Source organism: Sitophilus oryzae, unplaced genomic scaffold, assembly GCF_002938485.1.
Source record: "Sitophilus oryzae breed Bouriz unplaced genomic scaffold, Soryzae_2.0 scaffold_246_pilon_pilon, whole genome shotgun sequence".
Lineage (NCBI taxonomy): Eukaryota > Metazoa > Arthropoda > Insecta > Coleoptera > Curculionidae > Sitophilus > Sitophilus oryzae.
The window spans coordinates 218,016-245,136 of record NW_022146803.1 but is presented as its reverse complement, the minus strand read 5'-3'; the positions used below and the strand labels follow the sequence as shown (position 1 = coordinate 245,136).

The following is a 27,121-nucleotide window of genomic DNA, read 5'->3' as shown; positions in this document are numbered from 1 at the left end:
GGTAAATCGGGGTCTTATTAGCGCGAATTATTATTCTGGGGAGCGCGCATCAATATTTATCCCCATCGACTGAGGGGCAGTTTATGGCTACGGATTAAATTGAAAACAAACACTTTTCGAGATTAATTTTTGAGGGGATCGCCGGGTATCGCTCGGGATCGGTGAGTGGAGGGCGGATATAATAAAAGAGAGAATAAAGATAACGATTTAGGGGAGATTTTTTTTAATTAAAATTCGATCATTGAGACTACTAGATGGTGTAGAAAATGTGACATTTATCTAAAGTGACCAGATTTTGAGTTAAGCAATGACGAACGCAGGCGTAGCGGCACAAAATTGGCGGATATATTTTTCAAAAATATAGTACTGAGTCACTATGGAAGACAGTCACTCAGATGAGGAATTGGATAAATAATTCAAAAATAATAATTTGTGGGTTTATGCCTTGTATGGAATTGATAAGATATTATTTCTATATTAGGTTATTTCTTTATTAGTTTTTACTTCCTCTTTCCTTATTTAGTAGTACAGGGGTAGTACTCCGTTATTCGTGAAGATAGAAGGGCGCGGTTTGCACAAGCCTGTGCCGCTTTTTTTCAAACGGAATATGCCGTAAACAACATTTTCATAGCCCTCTTCGCTTCTGAGCTACAGGGTCTTTTTGAAAATTTTGCAATTTGGGACACCCCCTGTATCTCTGTTATTGTTAAAGGTATCGAGAAAGTGAAAACTGTTTATTAAGGAACTTTTTACGTAGAATACAGTGGCGTAGTCTGTTATTCTACGAAAAGAATATTTTTGAAGATATGAATTATAGATATGTTTTTTTTTAAATAGAACACCCTGTATATTTATAAATTATATGATCTGGCTTGCCATAAGCTTCCTCAAAAATATATATCACTCTGTATTTATTCACTATTTACTGTAATTAAAAAAAAATATTAAAAGATCATATTTATTAGTAGGCCATGATTGATAATAAAAGAAACTAAATTATTAAAAATATACTGCTATCTGTCTCTTGTTTTATTTTGAGGGTCACTAATAAATTCTTTATATGTTAGGGAAACTTAACTCTCTACCGCTATTTGTAAATCTTGAAAGCTATCGTATCGGAATTTTTAAATAATCCTTTAGCTAATTTACGTGAAATATACTTTCAGCAAGATGGGGCTTTCCCTCACACCTTAACTTACAACGAAAATATTAGAATTTGGACACAATGGACCCATATGATGGCCTTCCTGATTCCAGAATTTGTCCGTTCTCGGGTTCTGATTTTGAGGATTTTTGAAATATGAAATATATCGTCATCGTGGCAACTAACACAATGTCGAACACCTGGAAAATGTTTTAATAATGCAAGCTAATAATGCAAGCTTTTAAATATTTGCAAACCCATCCCGTTATAATAAATTCCGTTATAAAAAAAAGAAAAATATGTTCAGAGATTTAAAAGTAAAATATATCAATTCCAAGTAAAATTTTAATATGTGTATGACTATTTTAGTAAATACCATTTTGATTTTTTGTTATTTATCACGGCCTACTAATGATATATAATAAAATTATATATTTTAAATATTGCAGTAAATAATGAAAATAAATACAGAGTGATATATATTTTTCAGAAGCTCATAGCAAGGCGGATCATATAATTTATAAATATACAGGGTGTTCCATTTAAAAAAACATAACTTTAGTGGATATTTTCAAAAATATTTTTTTCGTAGAGAAACAGACTACGCCACTGTATTCTACGTAAAAATTTCTACAGAATCAGTTTTCACCTTCTCGATATCATCCATAATAACGGAGATACGGGGGCTGTCCCAAATTGCAAAATTTTCGAAAAGACCCTGTATCTCAGAAACGAAGAGGGTTGCTCATTAGCATATTTGGAAAAAGCATTTTTTACGAATAATTTGGTACCACACATTTGGTATTTCAGGCCAAATTGTTGGCATGTTGCAATGTCAAATCAACCATATTCGAAAATGTCAAAAGTTGATATATGGTATGTCATTCTATTCAGAGTGTCGTTTTCTATCAAATCAAGTAAAAAATACCGAGGGTGTCATTTAAAAATCAAAACTTTGTAGCATTTTATTTAAATTACACATAATTTATATATCCAAAAAAATCCTTATGGGTTTTTCGCCACTGCACTGCAAGAAAAATCTACAAAATAAAATAGTTATTTTTGGTAAACACTTCTGGCGTTAAACCTAAACGGACTGCTATTGTCTTTTAATTTTTTTCTCTAAATTTATTTCTGGCGAAATATTTCAGTCCGGTCGAAGTTTGTTGGTCACTTTATATCTGACGGTGTATATTCGCACTTCGTGCCTACCTTCCCTCGCCATATTGGTGGTAAAGGCTCAAACCGATAGAGCTATCGGCGGTTGTTGGCATTTTGCCAATTTGTTTGAGAAAACCCTCTGAGCAGAGGTAAGACTTTTATTTTTAACGTAACGTTTCCTAATACTTCTTTTTTTGACAGGGTTTTATTTTATGGTACGCATTTGGTTTAATGGTAGCGTTTTCTGGTGCCATTTTCTTTTTGTACCTGACATTTGGGCCACGTTTTGTCCCTACAATTCACACCGGGAATAACGGAGGAATCTCCTGATTCCACAGCAGTTTAGGATCCTGTCTGTGTAGAGACGTTTTTATCACAATCCAGTTCCAGTAGCAGTTCACCACAACCAGCTTGTGACCAGAACGGATAAAAAAAGGCCAGATCATTTCTTTTTATATAATTTAAATTCACTTGAATGCATTAAGCCCTTCAGGCATATTATATATTTGATTACTTTAGAGTCACTTTGAAATATTTTATTCATGTTATGCATATTTCTGATATCTACATAGTACGGTTTTTTTTAATATAAAGAGTCCCTATATTTTGGTACCAAGATCGCCAGACTTTTTTTGCGGAATAATTAATAAAATATTAATATTCAGAAGCGTGCAGATTTAAACTACCATCTTGAGTGATCTATTTTGATATATACTATTTACCAACAAACATTTTCAAACATCAAATTTTTCATAGTCTTATTTTATTCTAATTAACATTTAATTATTAATTATACTTAGTTATTAGTTTATCTCAGCGTTTCATTTGTGTAATTCCTAAAATAAGTAATACCTATATTCTGAGTTGATTTCTCAGTTCTCAACTTAGAAGTTTTCGAAAGTAAATGGAAAACTGAGTGGCGCCCAGTATATTATAAAGACGTAATTATCACAATTTAATTTTCACTAGCTTACGACCCATTGCTCACCGGCGAACAGCTCCGTCACATAGTATTAGTTGTTTTAATATTTTTTCCAAAAGAAAATTCTTATAAAAAAACATTCCATCTTTTTTTATAACTTCTAATGCTACAACTTGTAGGCATTTCTGGTGAAACAGGAAGTGTCCAAAAACAATTGAATACGTCAATCAATCCTAATGTATGTCATATACTAACATGCCAATTTTTTTTTCTGAAAAAATAAAAAAGTTATAGGGGTGAGCCACTTTTAAGACGCACCCGGTATAATAGAGGTATTGTCATATACAGGGGAATCCCTGAACTCCTAATTTCGGCAATCAAGAATGGACAATAATTTTATTAATATTTTCACGTTTTTGCTCAAAAGGTAAACATTTTAAATTATTTTATATTAAACGCTACACACATTACTAAGATAAGTGTTCCTTTCAGTCTGCATTTTAAAAGCTTCTTTATTTCCTTTTTACAACTTTCGTTAATTTACGCTGGATCCTACACTTGACTGTCTGTTATCCCGTATAAAACAAGACAACGTTATTCGCCTCGAAGACGACACCCTTCCTCAGTATCAGATAGCGAGTTTCCATTGTTGTTCCTAAAACAAGGTAACTACCTCCGCTCTTAACAAGCAACTCTCTTCTTGCTCCAAAACGTAAAACTAGCTGATGGGAAGAGTCTTGGTTATCCCCTCCCCGCACCGCGTTTCTTATCCTCAACTGTGTTCTTTTGTTTGGCAAAGTTTGAAAGACCAAATCTACAGGAGCGGGGGATAGTTGGTTCTATTTTATTTTTCTATTATTTTTATTTGTAAAATTGCAAAAGTATCCTGCTGTTCTTATCAGACCTAGAAAATTGAAGCACCGAAAGTTCGGTGGTATGTCCAATTTTAATTTATCTAAAAACATTATTTGGCGGAACAATATTTGATCACTGCTCCATATATTTGAAACTAATTAAATTTTTAGTTACGTAATCGACGGCGCGATTTTTAAATTCATTGTTTCCAACCATGGACATATTCGGCGCCGGGCTGACTAACTGGAATTTAAATTTCCCGCTGGGGATTCAGGTTGTTGCTCTGCTGTAAAAAATATTAAGTTGCCACATTTATTTATCTATTTCCTGACATTGTCATTCGTTTTGATAGTTTAGTTTTGTATTACGAGTTTTTGGTTTAAATTAATTATGTTGTGATACTTTAACCTTAAAAATGTTTACTAGCAGGCCTTGCAGTCGCACATTGTTCTTCTTAGAACATATTTTAGTGCAAAGTGTACAAGATTATAGAGACTTAATAGCCGTAAAAAAACATTGCAACTTTATTAGAATATTTTGAACGGGAAAGCGTTAGTAATGGACCTTTATGTTCTCTAAGTGCTGTTAAGAAGGTGAGTTTTGTTGATGTGAGTAATAACTGTTTATATATTTATATTTTTTTTCCTAAAATATTTTGATTAAAAGAAAATGTGTAAAAGTGAGCAACGCTGTGCCGGTCAAGCTTAATCATGCGACTAAAAGCTTATTTAATTAAGATTTATTTTTATTGAAGTTTTATTTGATTCGATTGACTTACCCGTGCGACTGTCAAACAACAATTAAGATCAATGACTAAAATTTTAGTAGATACAGGGTGAGCCAAAAATAAGAAAGGGGCTTCCGAAAAAGCTCTATATTAGTATTTTGCTTTGTGATTTTCATTTAATTTTTTTAAGTAATGGTAACGTACCTTTTGTCAATATACAGGGTGATTCAAGCATAACCGCATGTTGCAATTTAAAATAAACCATACCTATTCGAAAACGTCAAAAGTTGGCTTTTGATATGTCCCTCAATCAAAAATTGTAGTCATTTCAGGTGAAACAGGAAATGGCCGAAAATAATTGAAGGCGTGACTGCAATAACCAGGCAGCTCCATTTTAAGAAATTTTGCTTGCTGCAAACAGCTCCCCGGAGCTACCCTGGTTTTTTCTGCAAACCAAGAGCAAGATAGCTCTAAATAACGTTATCATTTATGTACTGATGAATTATCTGATTGTTGCAGGAAACGATTGTACTATTTTTTAAAGGACAATTCAGTATAAATCTCATTTTCGTAAAAAAATGAAGCTGCCTGGTTATTGCTAACTAATTTATGTCACATACTAACATAACAAATATCGTTTTTTTTTTATCTGAAAAAATAAAAAAGTTTTCGAGACGCTTCACTTTTGAGACGCACCCGGTATACGGGCCGCTACTGAATACTCTGTCCTTCTCTACCGGATCCGGTGCACATACACTTTTATTAAACGGTCTTAATCAAGAAAAACCTTGCTCCAGTCCATGTTGGTAATTACACTTTTCTCCGTATCCGCCGGGGTTTAGATTCGGTTGGAAGTTTGCGAAAAAGCAAAAACATAAACGGTTGCAGAACGCTTTTTGCATGCCAAATTAATTAAGTAGCAACGAACTGATTTCGCAACGAGAAAATTAATGATGTTACTGTTTTTTTGAAGAAAAAGAAGCTGTTCTTAATAAAATGTAATCAAGAACCAAATTAAGGTTGACTTGTATTTAGTAAGAGTGGGTCCCTAGTGAGACTTTCCACTGCGGCCGCAAGAGCCTATTGTAACTCAATTATACAAGCTTTAAAATTTGTCAAGACCCATGCGTGCACGACCTTTCAATATACATAGGTTGTTATATCTGGTGGTGATATAGTTACCAAGGTCTGATATGTCTAGCATAGTTTTGTGCCAAACAACTCGGCAACATTTAACGTGGGTCATAGTTTCGTCACTTTACTTTTTAGGGTAAAAATTGATTGCGTAAATAAAGCTCAAGAATTGTTACAAAAATTGAATGCAACCTACAACCTCTGGACATCAATCAATATCTCAAAAACCCAAGTGATGACAAACCTAGTAATTGGTAATCAAATAGAAGAAACAACTGCTTACAAGTTCCGGGTAGCCAACTAAGAATGGACGCCGGCTGTATCTCAGAAACTACTTATCGTATAACTTTGGGAAAAAAATTCTATTAAGTAAATCGACCAAGAGAAATCGCTGGAAATTATTTTCGAGTTCGAAAAATACCCGCTAGGGGGCGTTTCTCTAAGAGCCAATCAGAAAACAGGGGGTTTCTCAAAAATATGCAGGTGAACAGGTATTTTAAATATTACTATTGTAATTATCGGGAAATTTGTAATTTATTGGATATAAAGTATTTTGCTCTATCTCATAAAATAAAGTGGTGGGGAAGGTTAAACTTGCTTTTATTAAAATAAGGATAACTCTGGTTTAGGTTATGCGATTTAAACAAACTAGGGCTCGTTTAAAAGAGCTTTTCTTCCTTAATGATCTCCACTATAAATTTTGTTTCCACAATTTTTTTCGTGGTAGCTAGAGGGCGCTGTTTGACATCATAACAGATATTGCGCTTTTGCGTAAAAAAATTAAATAGGAGGCTAAACTTCTTTTTGCACAATTAAATAGAGCACAAAATTTGGAAAATAAAAGCGCAAACCGCAACTCTCTATCTTCTCTCTAACCGGAGATATTAAGAGAACAAATCATGTTAGGCTGCCGTTTAGGATTATATGGCCTAAAAATTATAGTAGTAGGCTAGGAAACAAAAACAGGTAACTTGGTTACGTCAAAATATCAAAACGATTAAGTTCAGTTTTCATGCATCCGAATTTAGGGCATTTTCTTAAAAAAATAACGTCATAAATTTTTAAACGTGTTTATCTAACATTATCGTTCATCAATATAATTTTTACGAATTTCTTGGTTAATTATACGTAGGTAGTTCTAAGATGAGAATGTCCAAAAGTCAGACAATCAAAAATTTTATTAAAATTTCTAGGAATTTTGTGCCACCATATTGCTTTTAACAGAAAATGGCCGAATTTCGTATGGCCGAAAACTAGGGGTTTATTTCAAGTAACGTCATTTAGTTATTAATCCAAGTTCGTCCTTGATTTCACTTGTTTTCATGTTTTACCTGTTGTTTTTGTTATTTATTATTATATTATTTCCTTATCCTTATTTTAATAAAACCAAGTTTAACCTTCCCCCACCACTTTATTTTATGAGATAGAGTAAAATACTCTATATCAAAAAAATTGCAAATTTATCGATGATTTACAATATTCATATTTAAAATACCTGTTCACCTGCATATTTTTGAGAAAAACCCTGTTTTCTGATTGGCTATCAGAGAAACGCCCCTTAGCGGACATTTTTCGAACTTAAAAATAATTTCCAGCGATTTCTTTTGGTCAATTTACTTATTATAATTTTTTTCCCAAAGTTATACGATAAGTAGTTTCTGAGATACAGCCGGCGTCCATTCTTAGTTGGCCAACCGGTACTTGGGACACGAAATACGTATAAGCCGCGATAACCAAACTTCTTAAAAGCGTTCTGGTGAGCTTAGGAGACAGATGAATAGGACTGACTTGGGCCGCCTATGGACGATTGCAATACATTTTCAAAGGGGCATTTCCGATATGTTTGAAGAGAAAGGTATTCAATCAATGCGTACTACCTGTTCTACCGTATGGTGCGGAGACCCTAACATTTACCAAGAAAACAGTAAACAAAATCAGAGTAACGCAAAAAGCAATTGGGGCTATTTCTGAGAGACAAAGTACCGAATATCGAAGTAGGGGAGACAGAACAAAAGTCATGGATGCCATAGAGAAAATAACTGCTTTGAAATGGAATTGGGCAGGTTACATTGCAAGGCTAAACGATGACCGATGGACGAAGAAAATAATAGAATGGAGACCAAGACATGATGCATTCAGGAGCAGATATCGTCCTTCAACCAGATGGCATGACGACTTAAGATATGGAGTTATGAAAGCAAACGAGGGAAGCCCACGTCTAACAGTGGACTTTAGTGGCTGGTTGATGATGATGATGATGACTTTTTAGGGGGGAAATAATTCACCGCGACCTTATAGATCTATTGTGTCGCTCTTTCTTGAGTTATAACTCATCATGCAGTCTCAGGACTTTTACAAAAGCCATTATCTGAGACGGATTTACGGAAGTTAGTTTTCCATCTCCGATATCAGTAGTACCAAACTTTATGGCACGAATGGTTGTCATTTTGGCGCACTCAGTGATAAGGTGTTCTTGTGTTTCCCCATTTTCCCCACATAATCTGCATTGTGGAGACGGTATCCTATTTAAAATCCCGTGACAATCCGAATATCATTCTTACTTAATTGAAGGAAAATATTTCATTTTTCTTGGTCGTAAGTCTTGAGAAATTTCTTTGGGTGTCTTAGACCGTTGGAGGATCCCATTCCAGGTTCTTGAATTCTGCTTTAAGTTGATTTCCACTCGAGTCCTCATTCAGTAAATCTTAGCTAGTTCATGTATTCGCCATTTAGGAAACTTTCTTGTTCCATATTAATTAAAACATTGGAGTAGCTATATTAAGTAAAAAAATTGTTGAAGTGAAACTTTTTACTAACAGCTATTAAATTGGCGGATTTGAAAAACATATGTTTTTGAATGTTTTTAAATTGATTTTTAATAAATTTTAATTTTATAAATTGTTTTTTTGAGTGCTTTTCATAAACTTCAAAATAATTAGAGTTAATACAAAACCGTATACTATTCTGCTTTATTATTTTATAATGTTTTTTTTTTAATTTTTATTAAAAAACAATAATTCTATTAACCGGCCGGATAGCTGTGGCCATTAAACCAAAATACTACTACATCTATATCTCTGACTACTACTAACTGCTACCAACAGTTTGTTTTGTATACTCTGTGGTCTGTTTTTGTTTAAATGTTTTGTTCATTATTCATGTTGGGGATTTATTTTTAAATTAATGTTAACCAACATTAGGCAATCAGTATTTCTTTTGCATAGTCAAAATTGTGACTTTAAATTGTTACTCTAAATTGCTGTCTTTTTTAGACAGATGTCACTTGTCTTGTCATTATTCAATTCATTATTCTAATTCTCAGAATGTTGTTAACAAAAGTTTCATCTTAAAATAAAATTTTAATCAATCACAATTGTTTATCTCCATCATTTACCGGATTAATAAATACAAAAACTACAGCTCAATTACAAACAATTCATTATTTATAACGATTTACAGTAATTTAATAAACAGTAATTCTAAGCTAGCAAATGAGTTAGATGCTTCATCTAGACCGCTTTGATGAACCGCTTTGATGACAAGCCTATTGATGAAAATATGCATGAAATCAAGGTTGGTACAGTTTCAAGTTTACTATGGTGGTATTCTTAGCCGCGTATGGCACAGATCGTTACCCAGTTTTAGTACAAGCTTATTTTTCATCGGGGTAGATTATCATGAGATAACGGTGTTAAATTGTTTTACAAAGGGGTAGATTTACCCCGGATGGGGTAGCTGTGGCAACACTGCCGCTATGACCTTTCCTCTCGATAGCTGGCGCGTCACGGCCGTCTTGCATGCGTCACGGCCTTGAATTTTTCTACCTCCAACGCTCGTAAACAAGTTTCACTTCAAAATAAATAGAATAAGCCTTAGGACTACAATATTGCGTCAAATGCGCCTTACTTGAAAAAAGACACGAATACAGCACTGGTTTAGTTTCATCCAGAGATGCAGAATTAAAACAAGGAATGGCCGAGAGCTGCAATAATACAGTGCCCGAAATGGCCGGCATTTCCCGTGCATTTCTACAGTCGTCCAGATGACAGATTTCCAACCGAGATAATTCGATTAGAAGTTGACCGCCGACACGGGCACCCGTCCGCCGTCTGCGCGAATGTGCTCGAAATTTATTCGAATTCGAGCCCGGTACACACCAGAAGAGAGAGAAATGGTGGACCGGGCCGGGACAATCCATTTTCCATTCAATTACTGGCGGATTCCGGACGATGGCGACCGCGTAGCCGATGAAAAATACGGCCTGGATACGTTACGGTGTAACGAAGTGTTGTCCGGACCGGAAGCGACGCTTAAAATGTTTAATTAAAGCGGAAAGACGGCTATTGTGACGTGCGCAGGCGTGGTTGTGCATTATGACCAACACCGATAGCAATACTTCCTTCAAATATAAAACTCAGTTCAAGGGGTCCGCTAGCCGATGGCTTAGAGCGAGGTAAGTTGATATAAATGGATGGTGAAAAAAACATAAGTTGGGGATATGACAATCAATAAAATTTTCAAAGATAATTATTAAAATATTATATTATCTATCTATTAAAAATAGAATAGTCCTGCTATGTTACTTTTTTATGAAACTAAAGATGCTACAGATTTGTCCAAGCCCTTTCCTGTCCTGAAATATAGCACAAATTAGAAAATGTAGCAGTTTTCGAATCCTCTCGTAATTCTTTTTTTGGTATAAGTTATCTTATAACTTATACCAAAAAAAGTGAAAACTTGGTCCCATAGAGTTTTGCACGTCGAATTCAGTGAAGTAAGTAGCTTTTTGCTGGGATCTGTCATTACTCAAATATGACCAAAATTTATGTTTTTTTTTGGGAAACACCGGAAATATTTCGGGGTATTTTTTACTTTATTTGCCTTCGTTGTGAACTTCCTAAAGATATAATATACTCTATACCTAATTTCATAATAAGGTAAAAAAATTTTAGCTAAAGCATTATTTAACTTTTTCTTATAACGATGGCCGGTTTAAATTAGGTAAAAAAAATCGAATAATTTATTCGAAGTCAAATTTTGATTATTGGCTATTGAACTCTGTTTTGCACTAAGTATTAAACAAGTGCATCTACAATATCAACAATTCTGATTGACAGCGTGTTATCTAAATGCTACACGCGCTTATTTTCAGTGCAGATTATTAAGATAATACCTTATGATTAAAATAACACTCTTTTAAACTAAATCAATTTATGCCAAAAAGTTAAATAATCATTTTTTTACGTTATTTTGAAAATAAATATAGAGTATAATATATTTTTAGAAAGTTTATAAGAAGACAAATTAAAAAGAAGTTGAGTCAAAATTTGGACAGGAACAAATTAGTTACGCCACTGAATTCTGCATGCAAAACTGCTCGGGACACATTTTTCGCCTTTTGTATAAGTTAACCAAGGTATGTGGGGGTTGAAAAAATGGAAAAATATTTTAAAATTCACCCTGTATTTCAAGATGTAGCATCTTTACTTTTATAAAAAAAAGTTGCTAGTGATGTAAAATTTGCGTAAATAGTAACTAATGCTGCAGTTGAGTCACATATTTGGAAAATAGCAGGTGTCAGGAACAAATTAGTTACTGAATTCTGCATGCAACACTCTACGGGATACAGTTTTCACCCTTTGGATAAGTTATAATATAACCAATTTATGTGGGGGTTGGAAAAATGCAATATTTTAAAATTCGCCCTGTATTTGAAGAACTAAGAAGGCTAGGACAAATCTGTGAGTAGCGTCTTTACTTTCGTAAAAAAGTTGCTAGTGATGTGAAAACCGTATCTTTGTATCTCAACTCGTAAACACGAAACCCCATAAAACACATTAAAATGGGACAACCTGTACATGTAGAATATATAGGCGGGCAGTTAATTACCGCGACCTTACAGATCTATTGTTTCCCCCTTTCTTAAGTTATAACTATCATACAGTCTCAGGGCTTTGTCAAAAGCAAGTATCTGAGACGGTTTTACAAAGGTTAGTTCTCCATCTCGTATATCAGTCGTACTAAAGTTTATGGCACGAATGGTTGTCGTTTCGGTACACTCAGTGATGAGGTGTTCTTGTGTTCTGTCCCCACATAATCTGCATTCATCTTTGTTTCTTAGCTTCAATCTACTGGGGTATTCATTAAGGAGTCAGTGTCCTGTTAAAAACTCCGTGACAATCCGAAGATTGTTCGCATTTAAATCAACGAAGATATTTGATTTTTCTCGGTCGTAAGTTCTTATTAAACGATGAAGACTAGTGATACCCACCAGTTCAAACGCCCTGTAAAATTAAGAAAATTGTAAATTAATTATTGTAATTATTAATAAAAAAAATTAATTATTGTATTGTATTGTATTGTAAAATGTAATTTGTATAATGTTTTGTATTCTGTTTGTTTGTTTGTTTGTTTACTTTGTTTGTTTACTTTACTTTTTTCTACAAATTGTAAATCTTTTTATCAATAAAAACATTTTTTTAGAGAAAAAAATTAGTCCAAAATAAAATATCATATATCAAAAAACTCTCCATTGTTTAAACGTTGTATACTAATCCGAATGCAACTTAGCCTTTAGACGATAAAGGCTGCACAACGAAGTTAGTCCATTTGGAGAAAGAGGGCGTCGCGTCTAGTTCGTGACCGGCTCGCGTCTAATTAATTCCGCTTGTCATTCACAAAAACCTCTCCACTGCCGGCCGGCCGAGAATCCGCCGGAAGTGCGGGCCACGTCCATCAAGGGCTTCATTCACCCCCACCCTCACCCCCACCCTTTTACACTAATTACCTAAATGGTTTCGCCAGGAATAGGGCCCGAACAGACGTGAATCTCGAGAGCATCTTGCAACAGCGTAGAGAGCAAAAAACAATAAGGTTTCTCGTCTTTAGTTTGAGTGGACACAAAAGGAACTAATTAAAGGTAAAACAAACCGTGTGTTTCAAAACAGGTCTTATATACTAGAGTGATTATGAAATTAAAACAAATTTGCTTGTTTACCAGCCCTGTTATAATTTATATATTATTTTAATCAATCAAATCATAATTTTTTGATTAAATTCTGAACGAAAGGCAAACGGGGTCTCGTACATTATTAAATTATGAAACAAGTCACCTCTTGTTAACCTGAGACACCTTCTCATCAGCCCACCAACAAAAAAAGACCCAGTGCAAAAACACATAAAAAATTCATCACAGAACTTGAATACACTGATGACAGTCCATTGTATCTATCAATCTAATAATAATCACCACCATGTTATATGGAAGCGAAACCTTGACACATGAACGCATTAAACAAGTTGAAACAGAGACATCTTAGATAACTCTTAAGAATAAAATGTCAAAGAGCGGTGAAGTCATGATTACTTTAAGCGAGATTTAGTAGGTCACGCGAGATTTAGATGGTCACGTCAAAACCGCCAACCAAAATCTCTTCTTTACGGTGAACTTTTGGATGGTAAGAGAACATCAAAAGGTACAAGGATATTTTCCACGAAAACTTGGGACAAGCGTGCAGAATCAGTGGGAAGCAGCGCACAACAGAACGCAATGGAGAAGAATTTTAAATTCGGTTAACAGCGACAACCAAAAAGTAAAAAGGCAACAAAGTAATGAGATTTTTGAATGTCCAGAGTGCGGAAGACAGATAACATCACGTATCGAGCTTTTATTTGGTCACGGAAAAACTCACGAAAGAAAACGCCTTGCGTAACCATCTTCTGATACGTGTCAAATACTCGTCAGAGAGTAATGGCAAGTTTTAAGTATTATACAACTGTGTTTTCTTTCTCTGTACATGCCTGGCGCCCAATATCTATTTTTTTGTTTATTGTTATTAATTAGTTTTCTTTCCAGTGAAATACCTTATCCACGACTGCTCTCCGATGAAAAGCTGCCGTTCGCAGTGGTAGTTGTTTAAAAAACGCTACAGTTCTCCATAAAATCAATGCTTGATGTTGTGGGTTAAAGGAAAATTCTCAACAGCAGATATTTTTTTTTAATTCTGGGAGGTATCTCGTACAGCATATTCGTGTTATGTAGAATATTTTAATCAAAATAAATTTATAATAATGCAAAACCTGACTGATATTTTTTAAATAATAATTTTCTGATTAAATTTCGAACGAGACCAACGGTCCCTCGTCTATTATTAAATTATGAAACAAGGCACCTCTTGTTAACATGATACACCTTCTCATCAACCCATCCTCCTCTTTCTTCCTCCTGGTCGATAATCGATCTTTTGGGAGAGAATTAGCTACCTAGCGGTGTTTTAACGCGTCCTATCGGGTTTAGAGGAGATATTGCGAATCCGCAAGTTTACCCTCGTTATAATATCGCATCCCGCAGTCCGTGACTGAGCCTAAACTGGGCCTGAACAAGGCCGTTTTGAGAATCTTGCGAACAAGAAAGGGATCGTCTTGGTATAATACTAATTTTTATAAAGATAGTTTTTGTATTCTAGGTTTTTGTTGTGGAACGCGTATCGAAAGCTTTTTAATTTAGTAACAGATCTAAATTAATAGAGAATCAGTACTCTATATCTCTACGTAAAAAAAATGTCTGTCATGAAAATATTTATACAAAGCACGATGAGACTTTTAGATCACAGTTGTACTTAAAAAATGTTTGATGGGTGTGGGTTAAAGAAAAATTCTCAACAGCAGATATTTTGTTAAATTCTAGGAGGTATATCATAAAACATATTTGTGTTATGTAGAATGTTTTAATCAAAATAAACCTGGAATTATGCAAAACCTGACTGATACTTTTTAAATAATAATTTTCTGATTAAATTCCGAACCAGACCAACGCAACGGTGCCTAACAGCGTGTCTTGTATATTATTAAATTATGAAACAAGGCACCTCTTGTTAACCTGATACACCTACTCGTCAACCCATCCTCCTCTTCCTTCCTCTTGATCGATAATCGATCTTTTGGGAGGGAATTAGCTACCTGAATTCCCAGTTAGCGGTGTTGTAACGCGCCCTATCGGCTTTAGAGGAGATATTGCGAATTCCCAAGTTTACCCTCGTTATAATATCGCATCCCGGTGTCCGTGACTAAGCCTAAACTGGGCCTGAACAAGGCCGTTTTGAGAATCTTACAAACAAGAAAAGGATCGTCTTTGAATAATACCAATTTTTTGAAAAAGAGTTTTTATAGTCTGTTTTTTAGATAAACGCGTATCGAAAGCTTTTTAATCTAGAAAATATCTATCTAAATTAATAAACAATCAGTACTCTATATCTCTACGTAGAAAAAAAAATATGTCTGCCATGAATATATTTATACAAAGCACGATAAGACTTTTAGATCACAGTTCTACTTAAAATCAATGCTTGATGGGTGTGGGTTAGAGAAAAATTCTCAACAGCAGATATTTTTTTTTAAATTCTAGGAGGTATATTCTAAAACATATTCGTGTTATGTAGAATATTTTAATCAAAATAAACTTGGAATTATGCAAAACCTGACTGATACATTTTAAATACTAATTTTCTGATTAAATTCCGAACCAGAGCAACGGTGTCTCGTACATTATTAAATTATGAAACAAGGCACCTCTTGTTAACCTGATACACCTTCTCGTCAACCCACCCTCCTCTTCCTTCCTCCTGATCGATAATCGATCTTTTGGGAGGAAATTAGCTACCTGAATTCCCAGTTAGCGGTGTTGTAACGCGCCCTATCGGCTTTAGAGGAGATATTGCAAATCCGCAAGTTTACCCTCGTTATAATATCGCATGCCACACTCCGTGACTAAGCCTAAACTAGGCCTGAACAAGGCCGTTTTGGGAATCTTGGTGAACAAGAAAAGGATTGTCTTTGAATAATCTCAGTTTTTTAGAGAGAATGCCTTTCAATTCAATAAAATATTTTCCTTAATACATACAAGTAGTCTATTTTGTCGATAAATATGCCTATTTACTTTTTTTAATAATAATTTTTTTGTAAAACAAAAGTTTTAGGTTTGCTGTTTAACAAAAGTTTTAATAGTGATGGGCAAAACTGTTATTTTTAGATAACAGTTGAAACTGTTATAGTAGTTATTTATAAAAAACAGCTTAAAATAACAGCTTAAAAATAACAGGTTTCTTTATTTTATTGCTAAATATCTGAAAGAGTATGAGGCGGTCACCGCCAGGCGTATTAACGCAGTTGCAAGTTGCAACAATGACGTGCTCGGTGGTAGTATTTGCAGGGTGTCAAAACATTTCTAAATATCGATTGTTATCTAAAATACCTCTCTAAAAACGGTAGTTGTTTACAAATAAGCGCTGTTTACAAATTGCGATATAAAAAAAGCCAAAATTCCGCCACTCGTTTATACCTATACATTCCGATCTACCTACGCCCTGCCCCTCAATCCGCGTAGATCCTGAATTGCGTAGCAATTCTTCATAAGTAAACCAACTACACACTAGAGTTCGAATTAATTTTATACTTAAACTAGCGTGTACCCGCGACTTCGTTCGGGTCGAATTAATAATTTCTAATGGTGATGATAAAGCAAAACAAGAATTTCCATTAACATACAAACTGGATAAAAAATTTTCACATTTGCCAAAAATAAGCTTTCTAATATCGAGCAGTTTAAGGAGAATCGTGGTTAATCAATTACTCAACTGTTTGGAACACCCTGTATGATTTTTTAAAAAATTTCAAAATATGTAAAAAAACAAAATAAATTACGCGTATCCAGGCGTTTTCCAGAAAGACTAACCGTTTTTTAAATAACAAATATTGTAATATTTGAGGGGCGTTTTCACCCTGTTGGAATTTGAGATTCGAGAAACCCCTCCTTATCGAACCTCAACCCCACAGTCAATCCGTTTGCAAAAAATCAGCTTTAAACGTCAAGCAGTTTAAGCAGAATAGTGATTACTCAATGGTCATATTTTATGAAACACCCTGTATATATTTTTAAAAAATCTTAAAATATGTAAAGCAACATAATAAAATATACGTGTTTTAAGAGTTTTTCCGAAAAACTCACCGGTTTTTAAATAAAAAATATTCTAATATTTGAGAATAGTTTCACCCCCTTAGAATTCGAGTTTCGTAAAATCCCTTCTTATCGAACCTCTACACACTAAAGTCAATCCGTTTTCCAAAAATCAGCTTTTTACGTCAAGAACTTTAAGCAGGATCGTGATTAATCAATGACCAGATTTTTCAAAACACCCTGTATACATTTTTAAAAAATCTTAAAATATTATTCTGAAAATTTCACACCTCTACTTTTCAACCAATAACATGCTTTAATGTTGACTAGTTACCATATAACTGAAAAATTTCCGGAAATTTTTTCGAGGCGCCACGAAGCTTTAGTGGAAATTTTTGACAGTTGAAAAGGTAAACATAAGATCTACAATCATAATGTGAATAACTACAATGTCTATATATTGAAATATTACCCATTTGAGTTTTAGCATTTGATGTAACTAAGGTTGGTAATATTTTTTATTTAAGGAAATATGTTAGATATACCTACATATGAATTTCTTCGAAATTGCCATGTTCTAAAAAATATAGTTCTGCCGCCTTTATTTAACTAAAGCTGGTATTTTTCTATTTAACGAAATATGATGGATATATCTATATGATTTTTTTAGAATTTATTTCATGTTGAATTATCTTCAATGCCAAATCTTTAATGATATCGACTAATATAGCAAAATAATAACGAAACACATTTAGTAATTATAGGTTTTATTAATATTAAAAACACAATTATTGTAAATGTTTGTAGGCTGGCTTGAATTGGTGGTTTGAATCTGGGTATTTTCTGTTTTATTTTGCATTGTGCTCTGATCATGATTGAACTGGCTAGTACTTGATGAAATGCTCCTCATGGATTCAATCATCTGTTGATGATGTTCAGCGTCCAACTGTAAGTAAGGTTTGATCGACTGACTATTACTATGTCCAGTAATTTTAATGAGCTGTTGTTCACCAACTCCTTTCTTGGCCAAATTCGAAACAGCTGTTGCTCTTGCAGAATGATTGGTTATTTTAACTTTTTTAGTGTCAATTCCTATATCTGAAGCTGCTGATTTAAACCATGAAGATACAATGTTCTTACCAACTGGGCTATTCTTGTACCATCCTTTCGAATTGGGTTGATTCCAGTATGGGTTTGGTGTTAAGAATAGTCTGTCGGTTTGAATAAGATTTCCCCTTTTTTCCATCAACTTTCTAAACAAGCGAACCGGACACATTTGTGGATTTTCGAAATTTCTAATCAACCATTTACTATCCGACAGTTTTTTAGAACCACCTTGTGTGGTTTTAGAGAAAATTGGATTATATTCTATCCGACCTTTTGGGTTTCCGAAATTATCAGTTTCTTCTTTGAAGTATTGGATACAAGCAGAATGTCCTTCCCCTCCTCTCCATGCCAGCTCATGTGAAACTATGTGAAAAAATTTACGCTGCAACCCATCTGGAGTATTTTCATCCCACATTTCAATAATTTTTTTGTATTCGTCACTGGTTAAGGCTGAAGCACTCACTTTTCTTTTTGCTGAATCTCTCTGTAGTATTTTGCGCTTAGCATCGCGTGCAGCTCTGGCGGTCACAAATTCCACATCAGAAAACGGATTAAATTTTATTTTATATTTTTCGTAATAAATTTCTTGCAACTGCTTAGCAGTAGAGTTCCACATCACTTTGACCACACTTTCCTTATAATCTTCAAAATTTTTCTTTTTCATATTAAATGCGTAGTCCTCCAGTATAGTAGCCAGCTGTACTACACTCATACACTCATGAATATTATACGACTTTTCATCACAAAATTCAACAAACTGTTTCCATACACTTGATTTTGATTTTCGGGTGTTATCTGGTTTTATATTTTCAATTTCTTCTTTAATGACTTGTTGGTTTACTTTTCCAAATCGCGACATTTCGCTATACACTTCTTACTCTACGTACAGACGTTTTAAAACTAGTAATAGCTTAATGACAGAATCGCAAACAAAATGACAAAACACATAATATGTCAAAAACATCAATACCTTGGCCAACTTAACAAATTGAAATTATTTTAAAATGTCATGTTGGATTAATATTTTTTTTTTCAAATTTAGGTGTGAAATTTTCTTACCGAATACCACGCAAGCTTAAATTATTCCTGGAAATTTTCTTTCGGGCACGAATATTTTAGGAAAATTATCCCTCGTTTTCGACTCGGGATAATTTTCAAAATATTCGTGCCCTCAAAAAAATTTCCGAAAATAATTTAAGCTCTTGTGATATTATAAGTGAAAAATTTTCAGAATAAATAAATACCTAAATATTGAAACTTAATAAGTAGTAACATACAGCCACATACAGCGCCATAATATCTCGACCTCGATAACAAATAGCAACAACACATAAAAATAGTGTACTGTATGCAGAATTATATGGTGAGCCTGCATTATATGGTGCAACTATGCAAACAAAATATAAACATTTATATAAAATTGTTTTTTATATTTTTGTCAACAACGACGATATTGGACTTCCATGTTTAGGGTGAGCCAAAAAAACTAACCTATGAAATTTATGGGTTAAAATGAATCTAATAACCGAGAAAAAAATATCCCCGGAAGGCAGGGTTTTAGCTCAGATTTAAAAGGTGTCGGTGAATATTCAAAGTTTTCCATTTAAATAACACGTAAAAAAATCTTTTTCCGTTAAAAGTACCATAATTTTGAAAGGGTTTATGATAAAAAAAAATTACATCGAATTCTTGTAGAGCATAAAATTTCCGAAAAAATCTATCTGAGGGTATTTTTTTCAATTCAATAATTCGTATATTTGAAAGCTTTGAAAAAATGCAGTTTTAGCGTTTTTAGCGATTTTTTTTCACTTTTCAAAGCTTTGAATTAAACGAATTATTGAAGTGAAAAAAATATTCTCACATAGATTTTTTCGGAAATTTTATGCTCTACAAGAATCCGCGATGTAATTTTTTTTTATCGTAAACCGTTTCAAGGTTATGGTACTTTTAATGAAAAAAGATTTTTTTACGTGTTATCTAAATGGAAAAGTTTGAATATTCACCGACACCTTTTAAAATTGAGCTAAAAATCCTGCCTTCCGGGAATATTTTTTCTCGGTTATTGCAACCCGATAGGTTAGTTTTTTGGCTCACCCTAATGCACACAGATTATTAACATTATTCAAATCTAGAAAGATACTGAAATTATATAGAAAATGCTTGAATCAAAATGCAAACAAAAATATAGGAAACAAATAACAACTGTCAAATGTAAATCGATTAGTTTCATATCAATCAGTCATCCACCCAGTCAGCCGGGTCAGCTAATTGATTAATAAATGTCTATTTTTTATCAAAATAAAACGCTAAATCACCACCATACACTGTCACTTACGTTTACATTGGACACGCGTTTCGCTAACCTTGTTAGAATTATCAGCAGATGATTAAAACTAAACTAATATCTACAAATTGAGCGTTTATATACTCGCTCAGGTGGCTCTGAGTAGACGTGGCAAAAACTAGCCAAGCGAGTCAAAACCAACCGAAACAATTATTACCGAACTAGAGCAGTAGGTTTGTTCCAACACCGCTGAGAACCGTTCAGGAACGGTTCCGTTCATGCGCATAGGGCTAAAAGCGTTCCAACTATGATGGGGATCGTTCTCCAACGATTCTCTTTGCCTTCAAACCAATTTTCTGATCGTTATTAGAACGGTTCCGGAACCGTAATTTCGATACTTGCCAGTAAGTAGGAACTGTTTGTACTGACATGCGCAGTTAATACATTTTATCAGCCGATTGACATTTGGGCCGGGGCGTTTGCTTGTTTTGTTTTGTGGATTTTTTTGGAGTTTAATGGGTTTTAGTGTTTAGAATTCTTTCTATACTTAGAAATTGTCTATTTAATTTAGCTAGGGTTTAACATTTTACTGTAGTCTTTGATTTTACAGTTCACACTTTTCAACAAAAAAAAAACGAATAGTAAACCAAGTGAAACTTACCATAATTATGGTTTGTGTCCATTATTTATTATTATGTCCATTATAGTAATTTACCACTTTTTACTGTTTCCACTGTTCTATACAATTAATAAGAATGTCTGTGAAGAATATTATTAAGGTTTGTTTTGTTTACACCAAGTTTATACTTTACATCAAACAAAAAATGAGGTTATTTTAACCGGTGTTTTGACAAGACAGATTAAAAACGGTTCCGAAACTGTTCCATCCGATTGTCAATCTAGAATCGTAGAAAAACAGTGTCGAGTTAACGCATGCGGATAAGACTAGTCCCAATGATTTCAGAACGGTTCCAGAACCGTTCTAAAACTTGGGGTTGGAACAAGCCTAGTAGGAACAGAGAACTGGAAGGAATTGGGCCAATGTCTCTGGTGATAATGTCTCTGGTGATAATCTGGTGATAATATATATATTACATTTATTAATTTTGACGCTCTCATATGCATCTAATTGCCTGTAATTTGCGACTTTTTTAATTAATTTTAAATTATTAATATCTATACAATGTTCTTTATCAACAATATGTTTAGCAACTCAAGACTTATCGGTTATCCGGTCTACCATATCTCATCTAAGCCATATGTTCGTCAAGTCTAGTTAATATTAATCTTCTAGTTTGCCCAACATATTTCTGATTACAGTTTCTATATAAATTTCAGTGGAGATGTTTTATTTTTAGGATTACCTGATAACGGTTATTATTAGCACTATACAAGTTTATAATGGACATTCTTAAAAAGCTTTTTAAACCACGGGATAACTCTCTATCAAACGGTATAGAAAAATATTTTGACGTATCTTTCTCCACTTGAAAAGTCGAATTTTCAGAAATCGCAAACTTATACCTACGTTTGTTATTTTTTAAAACACTCAATGGAAAAAGTAATTCAGTAACGTGACCAATTGATTTTAAAATATTTATAAAAAACGTTTTTATTGCAGCTACTTTTACGCCTGTTTTAAGTGCACTTTGAGCAATTTGCGAGCATCGTAAAAAGTTGGACAAAACCGCGCGCAACAAAATAAACACACCCGAACATAAATAAACTACTTGACAGGAGCGAGCGCAACAAATTAATTTAACCCAATCACGATACAGACTAAATAAAAATAAAACAATAACATTTATTGTTTAAATTTGCGCGGGGCCTAAACAGCGGAAATAAAATTAAAAAACAACAGAGTTGGGGCCGGTCTGGCGAGGATAACAAATCGAATAACAAACTAACTAATAATAATCAACCGAAATAAAAATATTTACGACAAGTTACGAATTTGTTTAGTTTTCGATTGGTATACAGTGTGGTACAACTTCAAACTCTTCAAATTTGTTGTGTTTTTGTGTCTTTAAATTTGTTGTGTTGTATGATATTCAATTGTATTTCTCTTCAATTTTATTGGTTATCAAATGATCCAATCGTGTCTTTCTTAAATGTTTTAAATCGTCGAGAAACTTTAGCCATAATTGCGCAACAAAAGACGTATCTTTCTCCTTCGTATCTTCCTTCGTAGCTGTGTCTGATACTACCTTAAGTAGAGTACAAAGCGTTTATAATGTACTGAACAAAGAGGGAAAGCGAGAAACTGTGCACACTGTTAATCGAGAAAAAAAGCGAGAAACTGAGCACATTGATAAGAGACGTGGAAGGGGATATGACAGATTCGGTCCCGGTCGACCCAATCAGTACCATATCAGTACTTAAAATTCTAGGGAGGAATGTACATCATGCGTTCAGCCACACGATTTAATTACGTCTCGCGATACTTTATTTGTTTATTTATTAACGAGTCGTTGTAATTTTCCCTATATAAATTATTCCGCTTATAAATTTTTAAGTGTAAGTTAGAAACACTTGCACTTTTGGTAAAAATAAGTGGAATTGAGTAATTGAGGTATTCGACAGTGGTCGCGTTATTAGAACTCTGCATTCAAAAATCGATATCTCGAAATCCATTAGAAATAATTGATTGTAGTTTTTTTTTCAAAAACTTTCTTAATATTTCTGCTATATTCTTCGCAGACAGTATGTGAAAATCTTTATAAATTTAAAAGTTACACGATTGCTTGAAATTTCTATGCACTAAAAGTAAATGGATTGGTTTATTAAATTTTTGAATGAAAAAAAGAAGTCTATCGAATTTTTTTTATTTAAATATCTTGTAAAAGATCCGACCTTCAAAATAAAAAAAAAAAATTCCATATCTAAAGTGGTTCTTGAGTTTTCGTGTGTTATGTTGTTGAGTGTTACTAATTTTTGACTATTTATAATATCGCTGCTCCGGCAGAATAGTGACCGAACTGCAAAAAGTATAAATTCTCAGGGGAAGCAAAAAACGAAAATGGAACTTTGTTATTTGTTCCCAAAACTTTGCATTCATAGTTATGACTTTGGAAACATCGTATTAGTAACTTAAATATGGATCACTTTAAACAGTATTTAACACAATTATTATATTTGTAAAATACACCCTTAATTTTGAAGTTATGTCATTATTTCCCCAATATTGATAGAACAAAATTCGACAGTTGTGTTAAACAATTTATTATCAAATTTAACAATCGTCAAAGTATTTATAAAAAATAAACAAACAAAACTCTTGAAAAAATAAAACAACTTCTTCACCGACGAAAGTTTGAAGTTGCTTAACTTAAAATGGCTAACTAAACATTTTTAGGAACTGATAGGAACTATAAAATACTAACTGCTATTTAACTATACTAATATTATTCTAAAGTTATAAAACATTAATTTAAAATAAATTCAAAGAAAGGTTTATAAAACCCAGGGATTATTTTACTATCAATTAAACTTTTTAGGTCTTTCTTTTTATTATCAGCAACTGAAATTTTTTTTGTATATGCTGGCTTTCTGTGGATCTCATTGAATGGTTTTACCTCAGAAATGCGTCGTTTTTTAGACTTATACCCTACACAATTCCATTCCACTTGCTTGTAACTTGTCTTGTACTTAAAAAAAGCGTTCCCTTTTTCAGTCTTCAGTAACTTTACGTCACTTATTTTAAAATCATTCCCGTCTACATTTTTTGTTAAAGTAAGCGCCATTTCATCATGGATAAATTTTATATCCAAGAAGCTGTCAAAATTCATTTCTTTTACCTCCAGTGGATTACCATTCTTCTTCGCAGATCGAATTGCGGAGATATACTGCTCTGGAACGTAAATTGGACCAGATCTTTTAATTTTAGTCACCGACTTCTCAATTACGCTGTGAATCGCATCGCCTTCATTTTGAGTATGGCCACGAATTAAGTATTTGTGGGTAATAGAATTTATTTCTAAGCACTGAACAGCGTAGAGGTATGTAGCTATCATGTATCTGTAAAATAGATATCTCTAATATTTTTGTATACGTTTTTTTTATTTTACATAGATACCTGTTTTTCTGCTGGCCGCCACAATTATCCGAGTAAAAGACCACGTCGGCACCTGGGTTAGTTAGTGATAGCTCTTCAAGATACAGGAAAACACATGAAGCAATTTCTGTTACTCCTCTATTACCCAGACCTTCATGCCAAAAAAAGCACAAAGATTTGTCATTTCCTATTTCTGTTATCTAAAACAATAAAAATAATAAGAAATCTGGCATTTTTGTTTAATGGAATTTTTAAAAATGGGTAGAATATACCCATTCTGCTTACTGTAAAATTATAGCAGTTGATACGGGATTTGTAAAAAAAAGCTGATGACTGTCCAGTGGGTATTGGTAGCACCGCCTGCAAGTCATAAACTGCAAGCACACATTCATTATTTTTGGCTTTCTCTTTATCATTTTGTTTTTCACTTCGACTTAATTCTTTTTCTTCTAGATGGCTTTGGTAATTAATCTCAAGGTTTTCTTTTTCCTCTTCCTGGGAGTTTTTATAGGCTTCGCAAACGTCGCACTGGTCTTTCTTTGGCAAAAAGAAACCTATATTGAACTCTTTATTGAATATTCTTGAGTATTTATCGTAACTTGCTGCAATCTTATTGATGGAAGACCTCTGTGTTGAATAATTTCGGTATAACTCGGCTACAGAGAGGCCACCGTCAATAAATTCCCTTTTTGTATCTTTTCTGACATAGTGACTCTCAATACGAGGAACTGAATTAATGTGGTCACGTACGGACTTCAATATTTCTTCATCAATCTTTTTGTGATTTTGATGCTTGCCTCTGTTATCAGTTGGTACTATTCCAGTACCCCTTGCCTTAGACTTTATAACCGTTCTGATTGTTCTTTCATTTATACCGAGAGTATTAATTAAGAATGTCTTGCATACACGAATTCTGTGTCCTTCTTTAGAAATGTAAAAGGAACAATTGGGATTTCTGGGTTTCGCAGCTGAAATGCGTCTGTACTTTAGATCCAATTTTTCAATATGGGCAGCCAAAAAATCGCGCTGTCTTTGTAGAGAAGAGAATGCCCAGTATTCCTTAAACATTTCGTTTCTAAAATTCTCATTAATTTTTTTTGAGCATGATAAAATACATTTTTCTTTGCACGGCGGTCCCATCTTTTTTTCACCAATAATTTTCCCCGATTTTGATGTGTAGCTTTGACCACAATTTCTTAGCCTTTTAGCTTTTTCTCTTATCCAATTATCAGGGTTGCGGCTTCTTTTCTTGCCCTTTTTAGGAGATGCGGGTTTTCCATTATTTTCAGTAGTTTCTGAACTATTAAACGTTCTTTGGCGAAAAACAGCATTCTGATTAGAAGTACCAGGCATATGCTCAGACGAGTCGCTTGATAAATCTTCACTTCCTGGAGAAAAATCGTCACTAGAACCAGAAGAAAAATCGTTATGCTCTCTTGCATCAGCCGGGTCATTATAGGTCAACCTAGGAATTCTTCTTAAATTTATGCTGGTTGAGTTTCTGCTTTCAACAATATATTTGTCTGGCTTGGTTAGCTGCGTTTCCGTAACCAAATCTGCAGAAATTAATGGTTCTGGAGAAACTGATTTTATTGTCGAACCAACGTCAATTTTAGGATCACCCTTATCCCCGCTCTTAATTAAAACTGTATCCAAAACAGGAGGAACCAACGGCCCTGATTCCGCAAGTCCTACTGTTAAAGAACTGGCACTTCCAGTATCGTCATTATCAATGGGGTCTTTTTGGTTCTCGTTTAAATCTGTAGCAATAGCAAGCTTCAATATTTTGGCCGTTCTCGAGCTCATTTTTCTCCCGAAAAACTTTTTGGTACCTCTGTAATATAAATAATAGTATATTATTATTATGTATTTAAGGTAAAAAGTAAGTCTTTAGGGACCGGTGCGGGTTCCATAACGGCTTTCTCGTGTATAATATAGATTTTTTTACTAATAATGCTGAACTTCCAAACATTACCATATTTGAACTGATTATTTTTTCAAAATTAACCATTTTTCCTATTATTTAAATATATGGAAATATCAGGTAGCCAGTTGTCTAAACAAAAAGTCAAAATTTGTCATTCAAGACAGCAATGCTAATATTTCTACTTAAACACTTTTACCAAAAGAAAATGTACGTTTCGGGACAACAATAACGTAATTACCAAAAAGAGAAGGTACATTTCGGGACAACAATAACGTAATGGACCAATAAGTTAAGTAAAACCTAAACTTTTTGGGTCAAGAATGACAGAAAGTACACTTACGTCTTATTTTCATAATTTCTTTAAATGAAACGAACAAAATTTCGAAATAATATTGACATAGAATACACTTACGTCTTTATTTCACCAAACTTTTGCCAAAAAATGTCAAAAGTTTTTGTCACAACTAACACAAACTACACTTACGGCGTTTTTCTCGCGAACAAATACAGTTCTGTCCCAATTTCCAGACGCGACTGAGCAATATGTCATTATTTTTTCAACGACCGCCTAGGAACATGTGGAATTTGAAGACGACGCAACTGCCATCTAGCGGTAACGAGTGGTAGTACAGTTTCGTCATTATTTTACCATATATATTGAACATTTTAAAAGTGAATGATGAAGTTAACTCAATTTTTAAAAATTTTGCAGTTCGGTCACTATTCTACCGGAACAGCGATATGATGTTCTTGAATTTTTCATTTATGGCTTCAATAAGCAGTAAACTATAGGCTTAATGCATTCTCCGCCGGTGCTGCCACCATCGGAGAATATCGTAAACAACTGATATATAA

General features: G+C 33.7%; 2 protein-coding genes across 6 annotated transcripts in view; one reads left to right on the top strand and one right to left on the bottom strand.

The window, feature by feature from the left end:
- Nucleotides 1-27,121, top strand: part of LOC115884406 (tyrosine-protein phosphatase Lar) — a 693,925-nt gene that overhangs the window by 551,390 nt on the left and 115,414 nt on the right. The window lies entirely within an intron of this gene.
- On the bottom strand, nt 23,236-26,979 carry LOC115884407. Its single transcript, XM_030902969.1, has 4 exons — nt 26,679-26,979; nt 24,625-26,173; nt 24,361-24,539; nt 23,236-24,302 (listed from the first exon to the last, which is right to left on the bottom strand). Exons 2-4 carry the CDS (start codon nt 26,143-26,145, stop codon nt 23,711-23,713), a joined length of 2,292 nt encoding a protein of 763 aa, XP_030758829.1. The 5' UTR covers nt 26,146-26,173; nt 26,679-26,979; the 3' UTR covers nt 23,236-23,710.